At 40.6% G+C, this 17,494-nt stretch overlaps 1 protein-coding gene across 2 annotated transcripts in view; it reads left to right on the top strand.

The window, feature by feature from the left end:
- Positions 1 to 17,242, top strand: part of KDM5B (lysine demethylase 5B) — a 51,505-nt gene extending 34,263 nt beyond the window's left edge. For both annotated transcript variants that reach the window (XM_081914375.1, XM_081914374.1), the window contains 13 exons: positions 1,531 to 1,712; positions 3,353 to 3,477; positions 4,265 to 4,415; positions 6,478 to 6,592; positions 7,610 to 7,965; positions 9,430 to 9,568; positions 9,881 to 10,060; positions 11,476 to 11,634; positions 12,462 to 12,947; positions 14,612 to 14,723; positions 14,926 to 15,080; positions 15,776 to 16,093; positions 16,396 to 17,242. In XM_081914375.1, coding sequence (XP_081770501.1) covers positions 1,531 to 1,712; positions 3,353 to 3,477; positions 4,265 to 4,415; positions 6,478 to 6,592; positions 7,610 to 7,965; positions 9,430 to 9,568; positions 9,881 to 10,060; positions 11,476 to 11,634; positions 12,462 to 12,947; positions 14,612 to 14,723; positions 14,926 to 15,080; positions 15,776 to 16,093; positions 16,396 to 16,533 — 2,616 coding nt within the window. In that variant the 3' untranslated portion in view covers positions 16,534 to 17,242. The remainder of the gene's footprint in view (positions 1 to 1,530; positions 1,713 to 3,352; positions 3,478 to 4,264; positions 4,416 to 6,477; positions 6,593 to 7,609; positions 7,966 to 9,429; positions 9,569 to 9,880; positions 10,061 to 11,475; positions 11,635 to 12,461; positions 12,948 to 14,611; positions 14,724 to 14,925; positions 15,081 to 15,775; positions 16,094 to 16,395) is intronic.
- Positions 17,243 to 17,494: the final 252 nt, after the last annotated feature.

The raw sequence follows: 17,494 nt of genomic DNA, 5'->3' as shown, positions 1-17,494 counted from the left end.
GAATGGGACTTGGGAGATAAAGGGTTAAAAACACTGCTCAGATGGATGAGACCTCCTGGCCATAGCAGTACTTTTGGACTGAGTGACTGAGTTGTGCAGAGAGTTGATAGGCCAGTGAACAGGAGCTGGAGAAGGTCCTCCTGGAGAATACACACTTCTCTCAGAGTTTAAATTGGTTGTGGAAGGATATATGGAACAGGAAAAAATGTGCCTTTGCGATTTTTTGGGGGGTGGTATAAAGCACTTGGTGTTTTAAGCCCTGGTTGCCCTAACGGCTCCACTGCCCCAGCCATAATAACTATGAAACATGGCAACAAACAAAAACAAAATACGGAACCACAACAGAAAAATAGACATATTTTGATTTTTTTTAAATTTAGGCTTTTCTACCCTTTTCCTGTGGAAATGCATACCGTATTTTTTGCTCTATAAGACTCACTTTTTCCCTCCTAAAAAGTAAAGGGAAATGTGTGTGCGTCTTATGGAGTGAATGCAGGCTGCACAGCTATCCCAGAAGCCAGAACAGCAAGAGGGGATTGCTGCTTTCATTGTGCAGCGATCCCCCTTGCTGTTCAGGCTTCTGAGATTCAGAATATTTTTTTTCTTGTTTTACTCCTCCAAAAACTAGGTGCGTCTTGTGGTCTGGTGCGTCTTATAGAGCAAAAAATACGGTAAATTACTGAGGTAAAATGGTACTTTCATGTAATACGGCAGTTGATATTAAGCATATGACAGAACTCCATATCAGTTAACCAAAAATTGTGTCTTTTAGCAAATCATCCATTTGTTTAAATTTGCATTTCTAAGGTCAGAGGGTGTGTCACAATCTGGTCCAATGTATATAAAAACAAGTTGTGAAACTTATCAAATTCCCCCAAAATAACAAGTGTTGAATTAAATTTGAGGCTTCCTTTGAACTTGAGGCCTCAGGGCAAATGGCCCTCCCAGGTCCCCCTCTGTTTGGCCCTGCTTCCAGGTTCAATTTCAGCATCTCCAGGTATGGCAGGGAATGTCCCTTCTCTCAAACATGCAAACAGTAATGAGGTAGATGGATCAATGTTCTGACTCTGCATAAGGCAGTTTCCTACATTTCTATGTCCTGTACTCTCAACTAGCAAGGAGAGAGATTCCTACTTCTATTCCTTGCATAGTAGCTGCCTCATGAATAGTCCGTATTAGAAAAAACAATTGGAATGTTTAGTCGTTAATGCAGGTAACATTTATTTTTTTGAAAAGTTTTATTGTTTGTTTACTAACTTTGGTAAGGTAATTAATGTCTTAGCTGTTTAACGTCACTATTTAAAATCCTTAATTCCAAAAAATGATAATTGTTGATAATTTTAAACTACATGATGGGGTAATTTACTCATAAATGTACAGTTTACATGCAGTGAATCAGTTTATTTTTATGGAAAATAGCTATGCCTGAATCTCTCAGGATGGTACGTTGCCATTCTTGAAATTTACTTACATCCATGAACTGTTTTGTTTTTGCTGTCCTATGAAGTGAATGACTGTTGTTTATTACAGGGGGTTACTGATTTAGAGAGAGTGAATTTGGAAATATTGCCCGATGATGAACGACAGTGCATAAAGTGTAAAACCACTTGTTACATGTCTGCCGTCTACTGTTCTTGTAATCCTGACTTATTGGCATGCCTGTATCATGTAGAGGACCTCTGCACATGTCCCGCTTATAAATACAAAATGGGGTAAGATTTTGTTTGCAAAATCTATTCCGAGGAATAGAAATGTTTCTCTTAAAGTATAATTGCATTTCTTTTTCCTGCTTTTGCTGAATATTGTGTGTAGTAAAAGATTGCATCTTAGAAGCTTAAACAACAAATTTTGTTTGGTTTCTTATCATAGCCAATAATAGGTTATATTTTTAAATAAACAGCAACAGAGCATAGTTGTATGTATAGGAGGGAGGGAAGTTACAGAAGCATAGCTTTTTCTGAGGTAGTTCTAGGTGAATTCTTTGCATTTTCAGTTTCATTTGGGGACAGGCAGTATATCTTTTGGATTTGCTCCCCCCTCAGTGTTTAGCTAATAAATACTTTAATATTGTAATACATTATTTTGGAAGAAGCTGATGGATTGAAAAAATAATATGCTTGGTCCTTTCTAGCTTATGTCACTTAAGTTATGTATAGCTTTTCTCTGTAGTTGATTTTATGACTTCCTTCCCAAGTTTTCCCCATCCTTATTGCTCTAAAATACTGTATCTCTGAAAAGCAGGTACAAACTACCAGGAAGTGTTTCCATGCTGCTGTTTGCCACTTTGTAGGTTATTGGGGGAGGTGTTATATAGACATGGTTGTGTTGCAGACCTGTTGCTGCGGCTATCACACTTTAGGTATACATATACCTGCATATATATATGCAGCCCTGCCATTTGATTTACCTGTTATCCCTTCCTTCTAAAGCAGGGGTTGAGGAGAAATTTAAAGAGTAGAGTGACGCGTCATCTACGGAGGAGGAAAAAACTTAAACACGTAGCAGAGTTCCCATAAAATAGACCAGAGGCAATTGTACTTCATCCAGCAGAGCTTTACTTGCTACTGAAGGCAAATGGGCATAATCTCATTTGCATGGAATAATAATTTTATTATTTATACCCCGCCCATCTGGCTGGGTTTCCCCAGCCACTCTGGATGGCTTATAGCACATATAAAAACGTAGTAGAATGTCAGACATTAAAAAAATTCCTGATACATGGCTGCCTTCAGATGTCTTCTAAAAGTTGTATGGTTCTTTATCTCCTTGACATCTGATGGGAGGGTGTTCCACAGGGAGGGCAAAGGTGAAAGCAAATCCCTCCCCATCCCATTGTTTTCGGAATCACTTCTCCACAGCTGTCTGGACCTTTGGACCACTTCTGTGGTCAGAAGTAATTCTTGATGAGAGAAGAATAGAAGGGGGAAACTGTACAGCCAAGTTCAGTTCCCTGTCGTCCTGCACTTTAAAACTTGTCCTACCCCATAGGGAATTGACAGAGGGTGGTCAACCCCACATCTTTTCTCCTTTCCTTTTCCTCCCCCATCGATTAGTAAATAAAAATGTGTCAATATGACGTAACTGCATCACAGGCTTAGTGATCCCCAGTTCACATTATTGAATTCTGGCTGTGGAGGTGGGAAAGCTTTAAAACACAGTGACATTGCATCATTCATTTTTGTTTCTTAGCTCTTAGAAAGGGGAGAAGTGGATCTGCTACCTTTGGAAGTGGCTACAGTCTCCGTAACATTTCAGCTTACTGTGCAGATTGTAGTAGAATAGTACATGCCAAAATGCTTCGCTTAGAATTTCAAATTTGCAAGTATTTATAGAAATTCTGTACTGTTTCCAGATATCGTTACACATTAGATGAACTCTATCCAATGATGAATGCACTTAAGCTGCGGGCTGAATCCTACAATGAATGGGCTTCTAATGTAAATGAAGCTTTGGAGGCAAAAGTTAATAATAAAAAAAGTATGTATCTTGACCTTTTTTGTTTTTGTGCTATGACTACATATTGTCAAATGTTATTAGTTTGATCTTATCAGGCTGTTATTTATCACATGTACCCAGAAATTCCACTAAGTTCAGTGATACTTACTTTCCACTAAATGTACATATGACTGCAGCCTAGTTCTGTATAGGTTGAGCTCTGTATAGGTTGAAGATGAGGAAACCTCATCTGTTACCAAGCCAGGTTCAAGCTTTTTGTATTAATTTACAAAGCCCGGAACAACTTAGGTCCAGGGTATCCCAGAGCTCTCCTGAACCCTTTCCCCCCAGCTCAGTCACTGAAATTAACTGCAGGAATGCCATTGGTCGTTCGCAAAGTTAATGAAGGCTCATTTTACAACTATCACCAGGCCACGTAGGCAACTAAGAATACATTCTTCCACAGTGTTTAATTAATGTCTGTTTTATATATTTTTATATGGTTTTTATTGTACAGTTTTATATTTTATTGCTGTAAACTGCTTTGATAAACCATATTTCACAGTGTATAAGACTAGGTTTTTTCCTAAAAAATAATGTCAAAAATTAGGAGGCGTCTTATAAATCTGAGTCCCCCAAAATAGGGGGGGGTCTTATACATGGGGGCATCTTATAGACGGGAAAATATGGGATATATTTTTAAGACCTTGCATTATTTTAAATAAATAAATAAATAAAATAAGAAAGTAGAATAGTTTACTATAAAATTGCAGACCCAAAATAGCGCACTTTACTATTCTAATTACCAAAAATTTTGGTTCTCCCAAAGGTCTCATGAATTTCAAAGCTTTAATTGAAGAATCTGAAATGAGGAAGTTTCCAGACAATGATTTGCTGCGACACCTTCGTTTAGTTACTCAGGACGCAGAGAAATGTGCCTCAGTTGCACAACAGCTTCTTAATGGCAAACGGCAAACTAGGTATGTTTAATATGTGTCTTGTAGCTTGATTTCAAATTCCCAGGGGGTTTATTAGGAAAACTTGCTTCATGTCTTTAAATTATTGTGAGTGTTTAAACATTTTTTGCTTCTAAAAATGCTGAATATAACCCTACAGCATAAAGTGCTGAAAATAGCTAAATTACCTACATTTTTATTGAGGTTAAATGTGATAGAAACGTGCATATCTATGCTTGGCATCATCAGTTACTATGATGATGGGCATTAAAGGTAAAGGGACCCCTGACCATTAGGTCCAGTCGTGACTGACTCTGGGTTTGCGGCGCTCATCTCGCTTTATTGGCCAAGGGAGCCGGCGTACAGCATGACTAAGCCGCTTCTGGCGAAGCAGAGCAGCACACGGAAACGGCGTTTACCTTCCTGCCGGAGCGGTACCTATTTATCTACTTGCACTTTGATGTGCTTTTGAACTGCTAGGTTGGCAGGAGCAAGGACTGAGCAACGGGAGCTCACCCTGTCGCGGGGATTCGAATGGTTGACCTTCTGATCGGCAAGCCCTAGGTTCTGTGGTTTAACCCACAGCGCCACCCGCGTTGGTGATGGGCATTACCTGGAGCTATAAGAGAGCTGAGCAATGTTCAGTTTCCCTTTGGGAGGAGTGCATGTTTGCAACAAATAACACAATGAAGTAATTGTTTGTTCGTTCTGCTGTTCTCAGATAGCCACATTGACCTAATTAATAGGAAATAGCTGCAGACACTCCTGCATCATCAAAGGAACCTTGGTGGCAATCTCCCATATCTTGAGGGGAGGGGTGTTGGCAGGAACAGAGTGTAACTTTCTTAGGCTTCTTTTAGCAATGGTAAACACCAAAGGAGATTAGAAGGAGCAAAATGGGAGTGGGAAAAGACACAGAGGCAAGCATCACATGGTGCTGAAGAAAATACTTTCTTTCAAAAGCACTCAAGTTTTCTATTTTTACACTTAATGTATTTTGAGTGCACCAGTTCTTTCAGTGGCAGAAGCAGCTTCTCAGTTTTTGAATGAGGAATTTACTGGTATGTTTGGTGTAGCAGTAGACAATTGGAATGAGCATGGTAAGCAGTAAGATGGCCAACAGCGACACCAAATTATTCAAGGTAGTAAAAATAAAAGATATGTCTCCTAACAGGGCATTAAAATGGGAAATACAGCTCAGTGCATGTAAGTTTAAAGTAACACACATTGGCACTAAATAAAACGTCATCAGTGATGTCAGCTGATGGGCGGTTGGACGGGGTTTAGAGAAAATGGCCTTGTAGACCAGTTTTGACTCGGTAGTGGACCAGGTTTGGCCTGCAAACTGGATGTTCTCCACCCCTAGTGTACAGAAAGTAGAGAGATGTCATCCAATGAGGCGAAATGATGGGAGGTTCAAGACAGATAAAAGGGAGTACTTCATATAGCTAAACCTTGGAATTCACTATTGCAGGATCTGATGGTGGCCATCAGTTTAGCTTTTAAAAGAGATTAGGCAGATTCATGGACAATAAGACTTGCAATGGCTACTACTCATGGCTACATGCTGTCTGCAGGTTCCAAGGGTGGCCTGCGTCTAAACATTAATAATTGTGGGGTAACATGTGACTGAGAACTTTCCCCATGATGTCTTTCTTGTGGGCTACCCATAGACATTGGGTTGGCCACAGTGGGAAACAGGATTCTGGACTAACAGACTTTTGGTCTGATCCAGCAGGGTTCTTCTAATGTTCATGTGTTGCAGTGTGTTTGTAAAAAAAAATTAGACCATTTTCTTCTGCACCTTTAAGATTTGCCATTGTTGTATGAAACTTGTGTTGGTCTCATTATTCTCTCAGAAGAGTAAAATTACCACATTCACACTTCACTTGGCATTGACCACACGCTGTTCCCCACCCCTAGCTTATAGGAAGTTTAAATAGCAGGTGAAAAAGTATCAATTGCAACAAAATTCCATCTGCTGTAGAAATTTCATGGAACAGCGGGGCAGAAATCCCTTTAAAAAAATCATTTCTGATTATGCAAATAATTGGAAGCATGTTGTAATTATGTCTGTTGATTGCAGGTATCGGTCTGGAGGAGGAAAATCTCAAAATCAGCTGACTGTGAATGAACTCCGTTTATTTGTTAGGCAGCTCTATGCTTTACCATGTGTCATCAGCCAAACAACATTGCTGAAGGTAAATTAGAGTGCTCCAGATAATAAATACTAAGAAAACAGACTCAGATTTCTGAATGTTCCAAGAATTTGGATAGAGAAACAAATGCCACTAGAGCCAACAACTTATTGGGACTAAACAAACAGTAGTTAAGCTTGTTGGGCAGGGTTCGGGCAATCAAGCAGTCAAGTCAAGTAACCTTTATTGGCATCACATAAGAACATTCAGAATACATTTAGAATAGGTAGGCCAGTATGATCTCGTCGCCACCACAGCAGCACAGTCACCTGCCAAAGGGCAGAAGAGGCGAGCAATCTGCCTCATCTCTGTGGGTTTCCAGCAAGGGCGGGATCCTGTAGCATACTTCAGTGACAAAAAATCAAATAGAGGAACTTAGCTACTGTCTTGGTGAGCTCCTGGTCTCTCCCCTGTAATAATATGTGCTCGCTTCGGCAGCACATATACTAAAATTGGAACGATACAGAGAAGATTAGCATGGCTCCTGCGCAAACAAACAGTGGTTTTAATAAACTATGGGTTACTGTTTTGTGCAAACCAGACATATATCATATTTTGGTGTATGTATTTGAACATAGTTTTAAATGAATGTAAATTGGCAGGTCTGCATTACTAATTTTCTATGCTTTCTTGGTGTAGAAACCTTACCCCAGGGAGTTGCCACTTCCTAAGAACAGGAAGAATATGAATTCAGATTGGAGCTCTTCCTGACCAAAATCCAAATCTAATAAAGTTGACTTGGTTAACTCATACAAAATTCTGAAACACATCAGAATTTTTGGTCATTATTTATTTAAGCAGATCTTGGCAAAGTTGATAAGCTCTTAAAATAAGATTTGTTCAGAAATCTTAAAATCTGAGGAATTATTTTTTTTTTACTTCTTGGAAACAAATATGCCTGGCATTCTGAAAAACCTGCTAGGTGGCTTGCTGTTCAGGTGAAAGTGACAGAATAGATTTCATGATATTTTGGTGGGAGAGTTTTAAACCCTTGACATATTTTGCTGCTTTATATTTCAGGATCTTCTTAATCGTGTGGAAGACTTTCAGAAGTATAGCCAAAAACTCCTCTCTGAAGAAATTCCCAGTGCTTCAGAAATACAGGAACTGTTGGATGTCAGTTTTGACTTTGATGTTGATCTTCCCCAGCTAAGTGAATTACGGATACGCCTAGAGCAAGCCCACTGGCTGGAAGATGTGCAGCATGTTTGCTTAGACCAAAATTCTCTTACTCTGGATGATATGAGAAGACTTATAGACTCTGGTGTTGGGCTCGCTCCTCATCCTGCTGTTGAGAAGGCAATGGCTAAGCTGCAAGAGCTGTTGACAGTATCTGAACACTGGGATGACAAGGCTAGAACCCTGATAAAAGCCAGGTAAAAACTGAATCTTCCTCTTTCAGAACTATTGCAGTTACCACACACTGCTGTCAAGTAATTATTTTCCCAAACTTTCACAAAAATGAGGAAAGGTGAGTCTGCAGCACTCTGTGTACAGGAAAGAAAGTGAGATGGTATATTCTCTGTCCCAGCAGGCAGGAAATGGTTAACCCATCTTCCACTTGAAGGCATTTGGGTGAAGACAAGTCCTACAATAATGTATTGAGCCTAGTTTTAACTACAGGCATTAACTTGTTTCTGACCTGTACCACTTTAGACTTCAAGATGGAGCCTTATGTGTCTCCATGCTTCTCTGTATGTATGTACAGTATACATGCATACAGAATCTCTGCACATAAAAAACTGTTGTCAGGAAAGTGACCAGGCTAGAACTCTGCCCCGATTCAGGTAACCATGTGCACTAGTGAAGACCAGCACAAGGGCTCTCACTAGTGTATATGCTTCGCTCCTCCCCCACTTCCCCAAATCCACTCAGAAGGGTCAGGAATACTCCCCAGAGCAACACATAGGAGGAGGAAAGATCAGAAGAGTGCAATGTTGAATTCCTCCCTCTTATGTTTATGTTATCACCATTGGGCTGAGAGGATCCTCCAACTCTTGGTCCCCATTCCCCTGGTTAAAATGTAAAAGTTGCATCTGTGGGGGATATTTTCCTTAGCAAAAAAGCATTTTGGGGTGGGGGAACAGAGTCTCTGTGTGTGTGTATGCATGTGTTTGCTGAACTGCCTTGCAAGCAGCATATGCAGGCAAAGAGAGCATGGAAGGAGACAGCTGCTTTGGCTTGCTCCTGCTCCCCAGCTGGACAAGGCAGTGGCAGCCCAGTAGCAGCATCACAACAGAGCCCTTGCACTGCCTTCAGGGCTCTCTGATGCAGATGCTGGGCTGCCTCTGCCTTGCCCAGCCCATGTGCCAAGGTAGCCTTGGATGGGGCAAGTGCGCTGGCCTGTCTCAGCTGCTGCTGCCTGGCGGTGGGGGGGGGGGAGTCTAATGGATCCCCCACCTGGTCTGCCGGAGGCATGGTGGGGGTCTCCTTTAAACTTCTCCATTGAGAGGTGGGCAGCTGAACACCCCCAGTGGAAAAGTTTAAAGGAGCCCCCACCTCCCCAGAATCCCTCCCCCCGCGTCCTCCTTATTGGCCTTCAAGAAACCTTATGCAGGCAAACCTTATGCAGGGAACCTTATGCAGGCAATTCTCAATTTGTGCATGTTCAGCGTTGGAAGAGAAGCAGGGTGGGCTTACACGTGTGATGACCTGGAATGTGACCCCCACATAAATGGGGGATTGCCTGTAATTTAAACTGAATTATATATTCATTTAATTTGTCTGTTGACATCCCATACTGACAATAAGTGCCTTATGATACTATAATTGTAGCAATTTAGCACTAGTGTTTGAGTGATAATACAACATTTTGATCATATATGTTTGTTTATTTTAAGACCACGGCAGTCATTAAGTAATCTTGAAGCAGCAGTGAAGGAGATTGAGGAAATTCCTGCTTACCTTCCAAATGGCATAGCTCTGAAAGAGGCTGTAAAAAAGGCCAGAGACTGGCTACAGGAAGTGGAGGGCTTACAGGTAGGAAAGATATATTTACTCATCATCAGTGATGTTCATTAGTGATTTCACTCTGACTTCATTTGTTTCTGTAGACTGTGTGGTGTTCAACTGCTGGCAGAAATTTAAGTTGGACAACTGATGTTTCCTGAGGGTAGGGATGGGGAGCCTGTGATCCTTCAGATCTTGTTGGGATTCCCATCAACCCCAGCCAGCATGTAGTCCAGCAATATCAGGAGTCCCACAAGTTCTCCGTATCTGCCTTAGATAGGCATGCAGCAGAATAATACAATTACTTTAATGTTTTTTTAAATAATGTTTCTACACTGTTAGGTTGGTGGACGTGTGCCTGTGTTAGATACACTTGTGGAACTTGTGTCTAGAAGTCGCTCTATTCCAGTACATCTTGAATATTTGCCAAGATTAGAATCATTAGTTGCTGAGGTTCAAACTTGGAAAGAGTGTGCAAGCAATACTTTTTTGACTGAGAATTCACCTTATTCTCTTCTTGAGGTAAGCAGTTTATGGTGTATACATGTTTGCTTTCAATTCAGTATTTGTGATATATACCCACCACATAGAAATTAAGAGTCAAAGGCTGACTGAAATACCACAAGTATCTTGTTCACACCCACAGGGTACATCAACTGAAAGTATCCCACAAAACTGGACAAGACACCTGACATAGATTTGTCCCAACTATGGTATTTGGATCACTATGAAATCAAGAATTTTGGCCTAAAATTCCCTAGCAAAACTCCCATAGCAGGCTCCTGAGGGTTCCAGCGTTTTCTTTCCTGTGGCAGATATCAGCAAACCTTTCACCTCTTTCAAAAGCTCTGCTGGACAGCTACTCAAGGATTTGATGGAGGCTGCAAACTAAGCCTTCATTGTTGCCTTCACCACTATGCAGTAGGCACAATTATGTGTTCTAGTAGTAAATGTTCAGTTACCCTCACAGCAGGCCTTATGCCTATTGTGCTTAAGCCATTGTCTGGCCTGAAGCTCCACAGAAAACCACAGGGGCATTCAGGCTCCATTGTGCCAATGGCCTATCACATCTCACCATTCCACAGTGAAACTAAGGCCTCCACATCTTATGCTGCCAGGAATTCACCTAGAATGCAAGAATCCATATTGACAAGTTCCTCACCAAGGCAAAGACAAAAGTATATGCTTTCTGTATCAGGCCAGTGACAAACTTATGACTGATCCATGGTTGTCATGGAAGCCATGATGTCCTGAGCTGGACCACATTAATCCTAATTGCCCCTCCAAAAGGTGGCTTTCATGGATCAGAGAGGTCTATGAGGACGATGTTATACATGATTGTGTGCAGTAACTAGTTTGGCCCTTGAGATTCCCAGATAACTATGATATGGGAAGTGGGATTATACAAGAAGTAAGCGCTGGAACTGACAGCCCTCAAGGTTCAGGTGACTGATGACTATCAGATTTTAAAAGATGTATTTTCAGTCTTCTGTTTAGTGTATGCCCCCTCCCATGTTTGTTCTTGGCTACAGCTCATGTTTAGTGATCAGTTAGCTTAACCATGAGTAAAAGGTAAGGTAAAGGTAAAGGACCCCTGGACCATGAGTAGCAATTCTGGTAAAGCATTAAGCCAAACCTTGGTTTAACGAGGTGTGGCACAATAGTAAAAAGTACTTGGGAGGAGTAAAATTATTGTGAGCTCCTCTCCAGGAGCCTGCAAGTTTGTCTTGCTGTGTTTTGCTGAACAGGTCAGTGTCTTGTTGCATCTCTCTTTTTTGACAGCATGACCTTGCATAGAACATCCTGATTCGGATGGATCTTTATTGCTTTTGCCACAACAGACTAACACAGCTACTGTGGATTGGCCATTTACAAGGAGGATACGATTATGTTGTTTTACACCAGGATGAATAATGGTTGTTCTGACTCTTCACCAGGTGTTGTGTCCAAGATGTGATATTGGAACATTGGGATTTAAAAGAAAAATGAAGAAATTAAAAGAGCCTGTCCCAAATGGAAAAAAGAAGAACACCAAATTAGAGAGTTTAAATGATTTGGAAAGAGCTTTATCTGAGAGTAAGGAAACTGCTGCTGCGGTATGTATACTGTTAGAAATGGGTTTGGAAATAGGTGTTCAGTAGATTAAGCTTTTCTCTTGCTTTGTTCTTTTATGATGCTTCATTTCTTCCATTTCCTTCGGTGTGGAGATGCACACTAATCCTTTTTTGTCTAGTACAGTCATACCTCGGGTCGCGAACGTGATCCATGCAGGAGGCACATTCACAACCTGCAGCGCAGCGTCTGCGCATGCTCATGAGGCAATTTGGTGCTTCTGTGCATGATGTCATTTTGTGCTTCTGCACGAGTGCCGAAACCTGGAAGTAACCCGTTCCGGTACTTCTGGGTTCGGCACGGTCCGGAGCATTCGTAACCCGAGGTATGACTGTATATCTTTTTGTGTTCTCTCCCAAATAAAGAGGGCATGTTTTAATACATTTTAAAAAATTGACTTTCTGAGGATTGAGATAAGATGTGTTTGGGATGGAACTTCTGTTAATGAAAGTCAAGCCTCTTACTCTGCATGTAAGTGTATCCCTTAACATTTGATGAAGTGTCAGACAATGTGCCATTAAATAAAAAAAAAGTTCAAAAAGAACGCATCTGGTTTGACTCCCTAGTTGGAATCATAGAATTGTAGAGTTAGCAGGGACCCTGAGGATCATCTAAAGCTTTCTTGCAAGCTTTCTTGGAGTGCTCTGATGGTGTTTCCTGCTTGGTAGGGGGTTGGACTCGATGGCCCTTGTGGTCTCTTCCAACTCTATGATTCTATGATTCTAAGATTTGGAGAAAATTATAGTTGAGCCCTTCAGTTTAATAACCTTGCTCTGAGGAATTTGACTGTTTTCATGTCATTTTCTTCCAGATGGCCACACTTGGTGAAGCCCGCTTAAAGGAGATGGAAGCACTGCATTCACTTAGAGCAGCAAATGAAAAAAAAATATTCTCCACTGAACAGGATGTAGAGATCAAAGTTTGTCTCTGTCAGAGTGAGCCCGCAGCACCAATGATACAGTGTGAACTATGCAGAGCGGTCTTCCATACCAGCTGTGTTTCAGTGCCCAGAACTTTGCAGGAACCTCGGGTGTGGCTCTGCCCTCACTGTCATAGATCTGAAAAGCCACCTTTAGAAAAGATTCTACCTTTACTGGCTTCCTTGCAGCGTATTCGAGTGAGACTGCCTGAGGGAGATGCTTTACGGTATATGATAGAGAGAACCGTGAACTGGCAACATAGAGCACAGCAGATGTTGTCCTCAGGGAATATAAAACTTATACAAGACAAAGTGGGCTCAGGTATACTGTACAGCAGATGGCAAACCATGGCAGGCCAGTTGCAAGAGACAAGTAAGGTAAGGTTCTCCTTGATAAGGGGAGCTCACCAGGATGTGTTGCGCAACATCCAACTGACACATTTATCTAAACTCTGAGCCAACAATACTGTGGTAAATTATTAAGGAATTACATGCTAATTCCCAGCCTTGGTTCACACACATTTATTACTTAATGGATTGTCCTATTAGGCCATGAATTCTACTCTCCCTCCTTGATACGTAGCCTTGTTGTGGATTTAAGCTGCCTTATGTTCCTGTCCTAAACTGTATCATTTAGAATAAAGTAAATCCTCCTTATCAGTCTTGCGTCTCTGGCCCTTCATCAGCTCCTCTGTCATGGACCTCCAGTCTGCTTGTGGACAAGCTGATCTGATGTCGGTCTGTTTAACTGGGTTGGGATGAAACTTGTTTGACTATTTGTCTTGGGGGGGTAACACCCCCCTCCCCCAAGGTGTAATTAGATTTGACTATGTGGTATTACAAGGCCAAACTGGAGAGAAGGCAAAAATTTGCCATCATTTTAAAGTGGTGTAAATGTTGACCCCTCTAGTGTCTTCCCCAAATGAAATGGTTATGTGTTTTTCATGGAAAATGAGGCTCCTTTCTCCCCTACCTTAATGTGATAGTCTTTTGTCTGCAAAGGACAGGCACATCTTGCATGGCAATGTGTGATAAGCTTTGCTCAATCAGACTAAAGGTCTAGTGTGGTATCCTGTGTAGTACTTAATTTTGTATGTCATGAATCTACTGCCAAGGAGTTTCATTGAGTTACCCCAATTTCTGATGTTATAAGAGAGAGTAAAAAATAAAACACTTTCACTTTCTCCATAACGTACAGTATAACATTGTTAACTTCTGTCACATTCCCATTTAATCATTTATTCTTATCTAAAAAAGCCCCAAATCCATTCAGGAAGGTGATCAACAATGTTGGTTGCCCTTTTCTTTCCTGTTTTCTATGTGCCTTTTTTGAGACGAGGCAATCATAACATGGAATTTGCTTTTGTTACTTCTACGCACATGGGTTGACATTTTTCGTTAGTTGTCTCTTTAACCCCCTAAATCTCCCCCAAGTCACAGACAGATTAGATTAGACCCTATTACTGAATGTGTGGTTAGAATGTTTTGCCCCTTCACATTTCAATGGCTTTTCATTTGCTACTTTTTGCTGACCGTCCACCCAGTTTGGTGAGATGCTTTTTGGAGTTCCTCACATGTTTGTTGAGTTTTCACAATCCTGGATAAATTGGTACTGTATTTACCGCAAACTTTGCTACGTCAACCCTAACTCCAGATCACTTATGACTAAATTAAATAGCATCTGCTCCAATACTGATAATGCCTACATGCATTACTCTGTTGTGGAAAATTGTTTATTCCTCACTTCTGCTTCCTGTTCCTTAATCAGTTTCCAGTCCAAAAGAGGACCTAATCCAGTGAATTCAGTTTGTTTTAGATGGTTATAATATTGTGTTTTAAATTGTTGTAGCCAGACATAGCACCTTATGGTGAAGAGTGGCTAATAAATTGAAATAATAATAATAGAACTTTCTAAAACTAAGATATTGGGCATGTCATTTTAATCAATTGTCAATTTAAAGTTACGTTTTAACACCATGATCATTCAAGTTCACAGCATGTTAAAGAAATAAGGTGGTGTTTAATTGTTTCTCTTTAATTAGGTTTCACAGACAATTGGTGCGACATCTTTCTCTTTGCCACATGACTGGAATAACAGACCCATGCATTTACACTCTCCTTTCTCTACAGGACAAAACTGCATCCCCCTTCATGGTAAGTATGCTGTACTTCTCATTCATCAGTGTGAAATCCTAAACATAACATTATGAGCTCCTTTGTGTAGGGTCTTGTAGGCAGAGAGTTTGTAAAAATAATTTCAATTTGCTTGATGTGCTTTGGAAAGAAAAGTTTTAAAGCTTCACCATTTTTAAACTTCACCACTGATAATTAAAAATTATTTTGTTTGTCACTCTAGCCATTAGTGCAGAGCTGAATGAACTGATGATGGAAGCCCAACTACTACAGGTTTCACTACCCGAAATACAAGAGTTGTATGAGATCTTATTCACAAAGCAAAGCCCAGTTGCAAAGACAGAACAGAGGTCACCAGTAGGACCAACAAGTGAAAAGGTAAGCATTTAGGACTGGGGTCCATCTCAGAAAGGCAGTGATTGCTTGAATCTGCTGGTTTTGAAAATCTTGTTTTAATTGCTGTAATGTAAGTATAGGCTCCACCCCCCTCTCATCAACAGTGCACATCACACAGAAGCATTTTCCTGTGTATCACTTTTATTTCTTCCCTCCCTCAACATCAGCCACCAGGAGATGATAGAGAGGGCACACTAGAAATCCAGCTCAGTTGTTTCTCTGTACCCCTTCCCCCAAAAAAACACACCAGATGTGCAATTGCAATGGAATTCTTACAAATGTTCTGTTGCATAAGCTTTGCCAAACCAAAGCTCTAATGTCCAGGTTTTTGTGACATTGCTTACAAGCTCCAAAAGTGGTTAGGGATAGCTTGCATGCTGTGGCAGTTCACAGCCGATATGTGTGCTCTCAATATTAATTCCCTTGCACTTAAAAGGTGACAGGAGTTTTTTTGTGTCTGTGTTGAAAAAATGGTAAAACTTTTTTAAAAAAGATCTCATTCTATATAAGAAAGAGATGCTTAAATATTATGCTCTTTCTATAAGAAAGAGATGCTGAAGTATTATGCTTAATACGTGTTTCTCATTAAATGTGTGGATGGCTACTGCATAGCATGCAGAAGTATAAGGAACTGGCTACGTGGTACTTTATGAACTTCTAATGCATGTTTCTTGTAGACTGATTTTTGTCGAGGGAAGAGAGATGGAATTTGCTCTGTGGAAAGGAAGCTGAAGAGACATTTTGAGAGAGGAGATTTCTGCGGTGAGATGAGAACACGAGTCAGAAAAATAGCTCCCAACAAGAAAAAACTGAAATTATCTCATTTGAGGGAACTGGGTACTAGCAAGCTGGAAAGAAACAGGTTGTTTGACATACAGCGGTCTGGTGAAAGCCAGTTGCTTCTTTCGGATATGTCCTTCTCTGAACAAGAAGAATCTGAAGATGAGGATGCCATCTGTCCAGCTGTCAACTGCCTGCAACCTGAAGGTGATGAGGTAAGTTGAAGGAAATATCTGTAAAGGATGTAAAAATGCATGGTTTGGTAGAATCATAGAGATGGAGGGGGCATTGTAGGCCACCCAGGACAAACAAACCCAGTTCTTTCAGCCTTTCACCCTAAGACTATTTTCTGAACACCAGTTTTTCTGTCTCCTCAAAGTATTGTGCCCAGTACAGGATATGGTACTAGTAGACTGCTAGACTTGTAGCTACAGAAAACTTGCTAGCAAACAGATATAAAAGTGATGTACTATATTTGTTGTTGTGTGAAGACTTTTAACTCTCTCTTTGTGTCTAGGTGGACTGGGTCCAGTGTGATGGCTGCTGCAATCAGTGGTTCCATCAAGTATGTGTGGGTGTCTCTCCAGAAATGGCAGAAAAAGAAGACTACATATGTGTGAGCTGTACGGGAAAGGACTCCCCATATCGAAAGTAACATGCCTGATGAACATAAGGACTCTACAACAGAAGATTAGTTTTTTTTCCCTCGATAAAGCCACTGGGCTGGTTTTAGAGCCAAGTTGCAAATGGTGCTACTTCTATCCTAATGGGATCATTTTTCAGACCTTAAAACAATTTGACACTTTTGTATTTTTATCCTTTAAGCTGTTTGTGGTTATTGAGGTTTGAAATGCTGACTGTTCAGACAGGGGTTTTTCGCCAGTTTGAAGGCATCAAAACATGCACCTTTTCATGTATAGCATTAAATTACCTCTCTGAAATTTACCAGCACATTTAATCAACTCTGTTTAGGTGCAAAACACTGCACTAAGAATTCCCATAATTCCTCTTTTTGAAGAAATCCCTGTTTACTCTTTTGAACATTTTTGAAAACTTTAGATTCCCCCCCCCCCTTTGATTTTGTAGACTAGGTTTATTTATCTGAGCAATAACTTCTGTGTCTGGTTTCAGTGACTGGAATTCTATTTCTGAACAGCGTGTGGTGCTTTTAGCATTGGTTAATGTACAGAAAGCAAATGTTTAGGTTCTAGTGTCACTGATGGACTAGTGATGTAGGAGACAAGAAAGCTCTGTAAAGTAATGGCCACAGCTGTATTTTGGCTTTTTCTTCTTTTTTGGTAGCTTGTATCAAATGTTGCAGTTTATATTGTGGAATAAACCCTTGGTTATGTTACAAAATTCAATGCTGGTGTCTTCAAAGATGTTGCATTGCAGCCGTTTCCCACCTTGATCACTTTTATGATGCATGTTTTCGCATAATTATGTTTTTAAAAGCATCCATGCCATTGCATTTTGAGACGTCTTTCTTTCCTTAATCCCACAGAGCCTAGATCTGCCTTGTAAAAACCTACTTCTTCATTACCTGTGGCAAATAGGTGTAGAAACTTAACAAATCTGTTTCTTTTCTAAGACCACGAATGTGTAGGCAAGTGGGT

The sequence above is a fragment of the Podarcis melisellensis genome (genome assembly GCF_964234715.1).
Source record: "Podarcis melisellensis genome assembly, chromosome: 6".
Classification (NCBI taxonomy): domain Eukaryota; kingdom Metazoa; phylum Chordata; class Lepidosauria; order Squamata; family Lacertidae; genus Podarcis; species Podarcis melisellensis.
The sequence above is the reverse complement of the archived record's forward strand: the minus strand, read 5'-3'. Positions and strand labels throughout refer to the sequence as shown.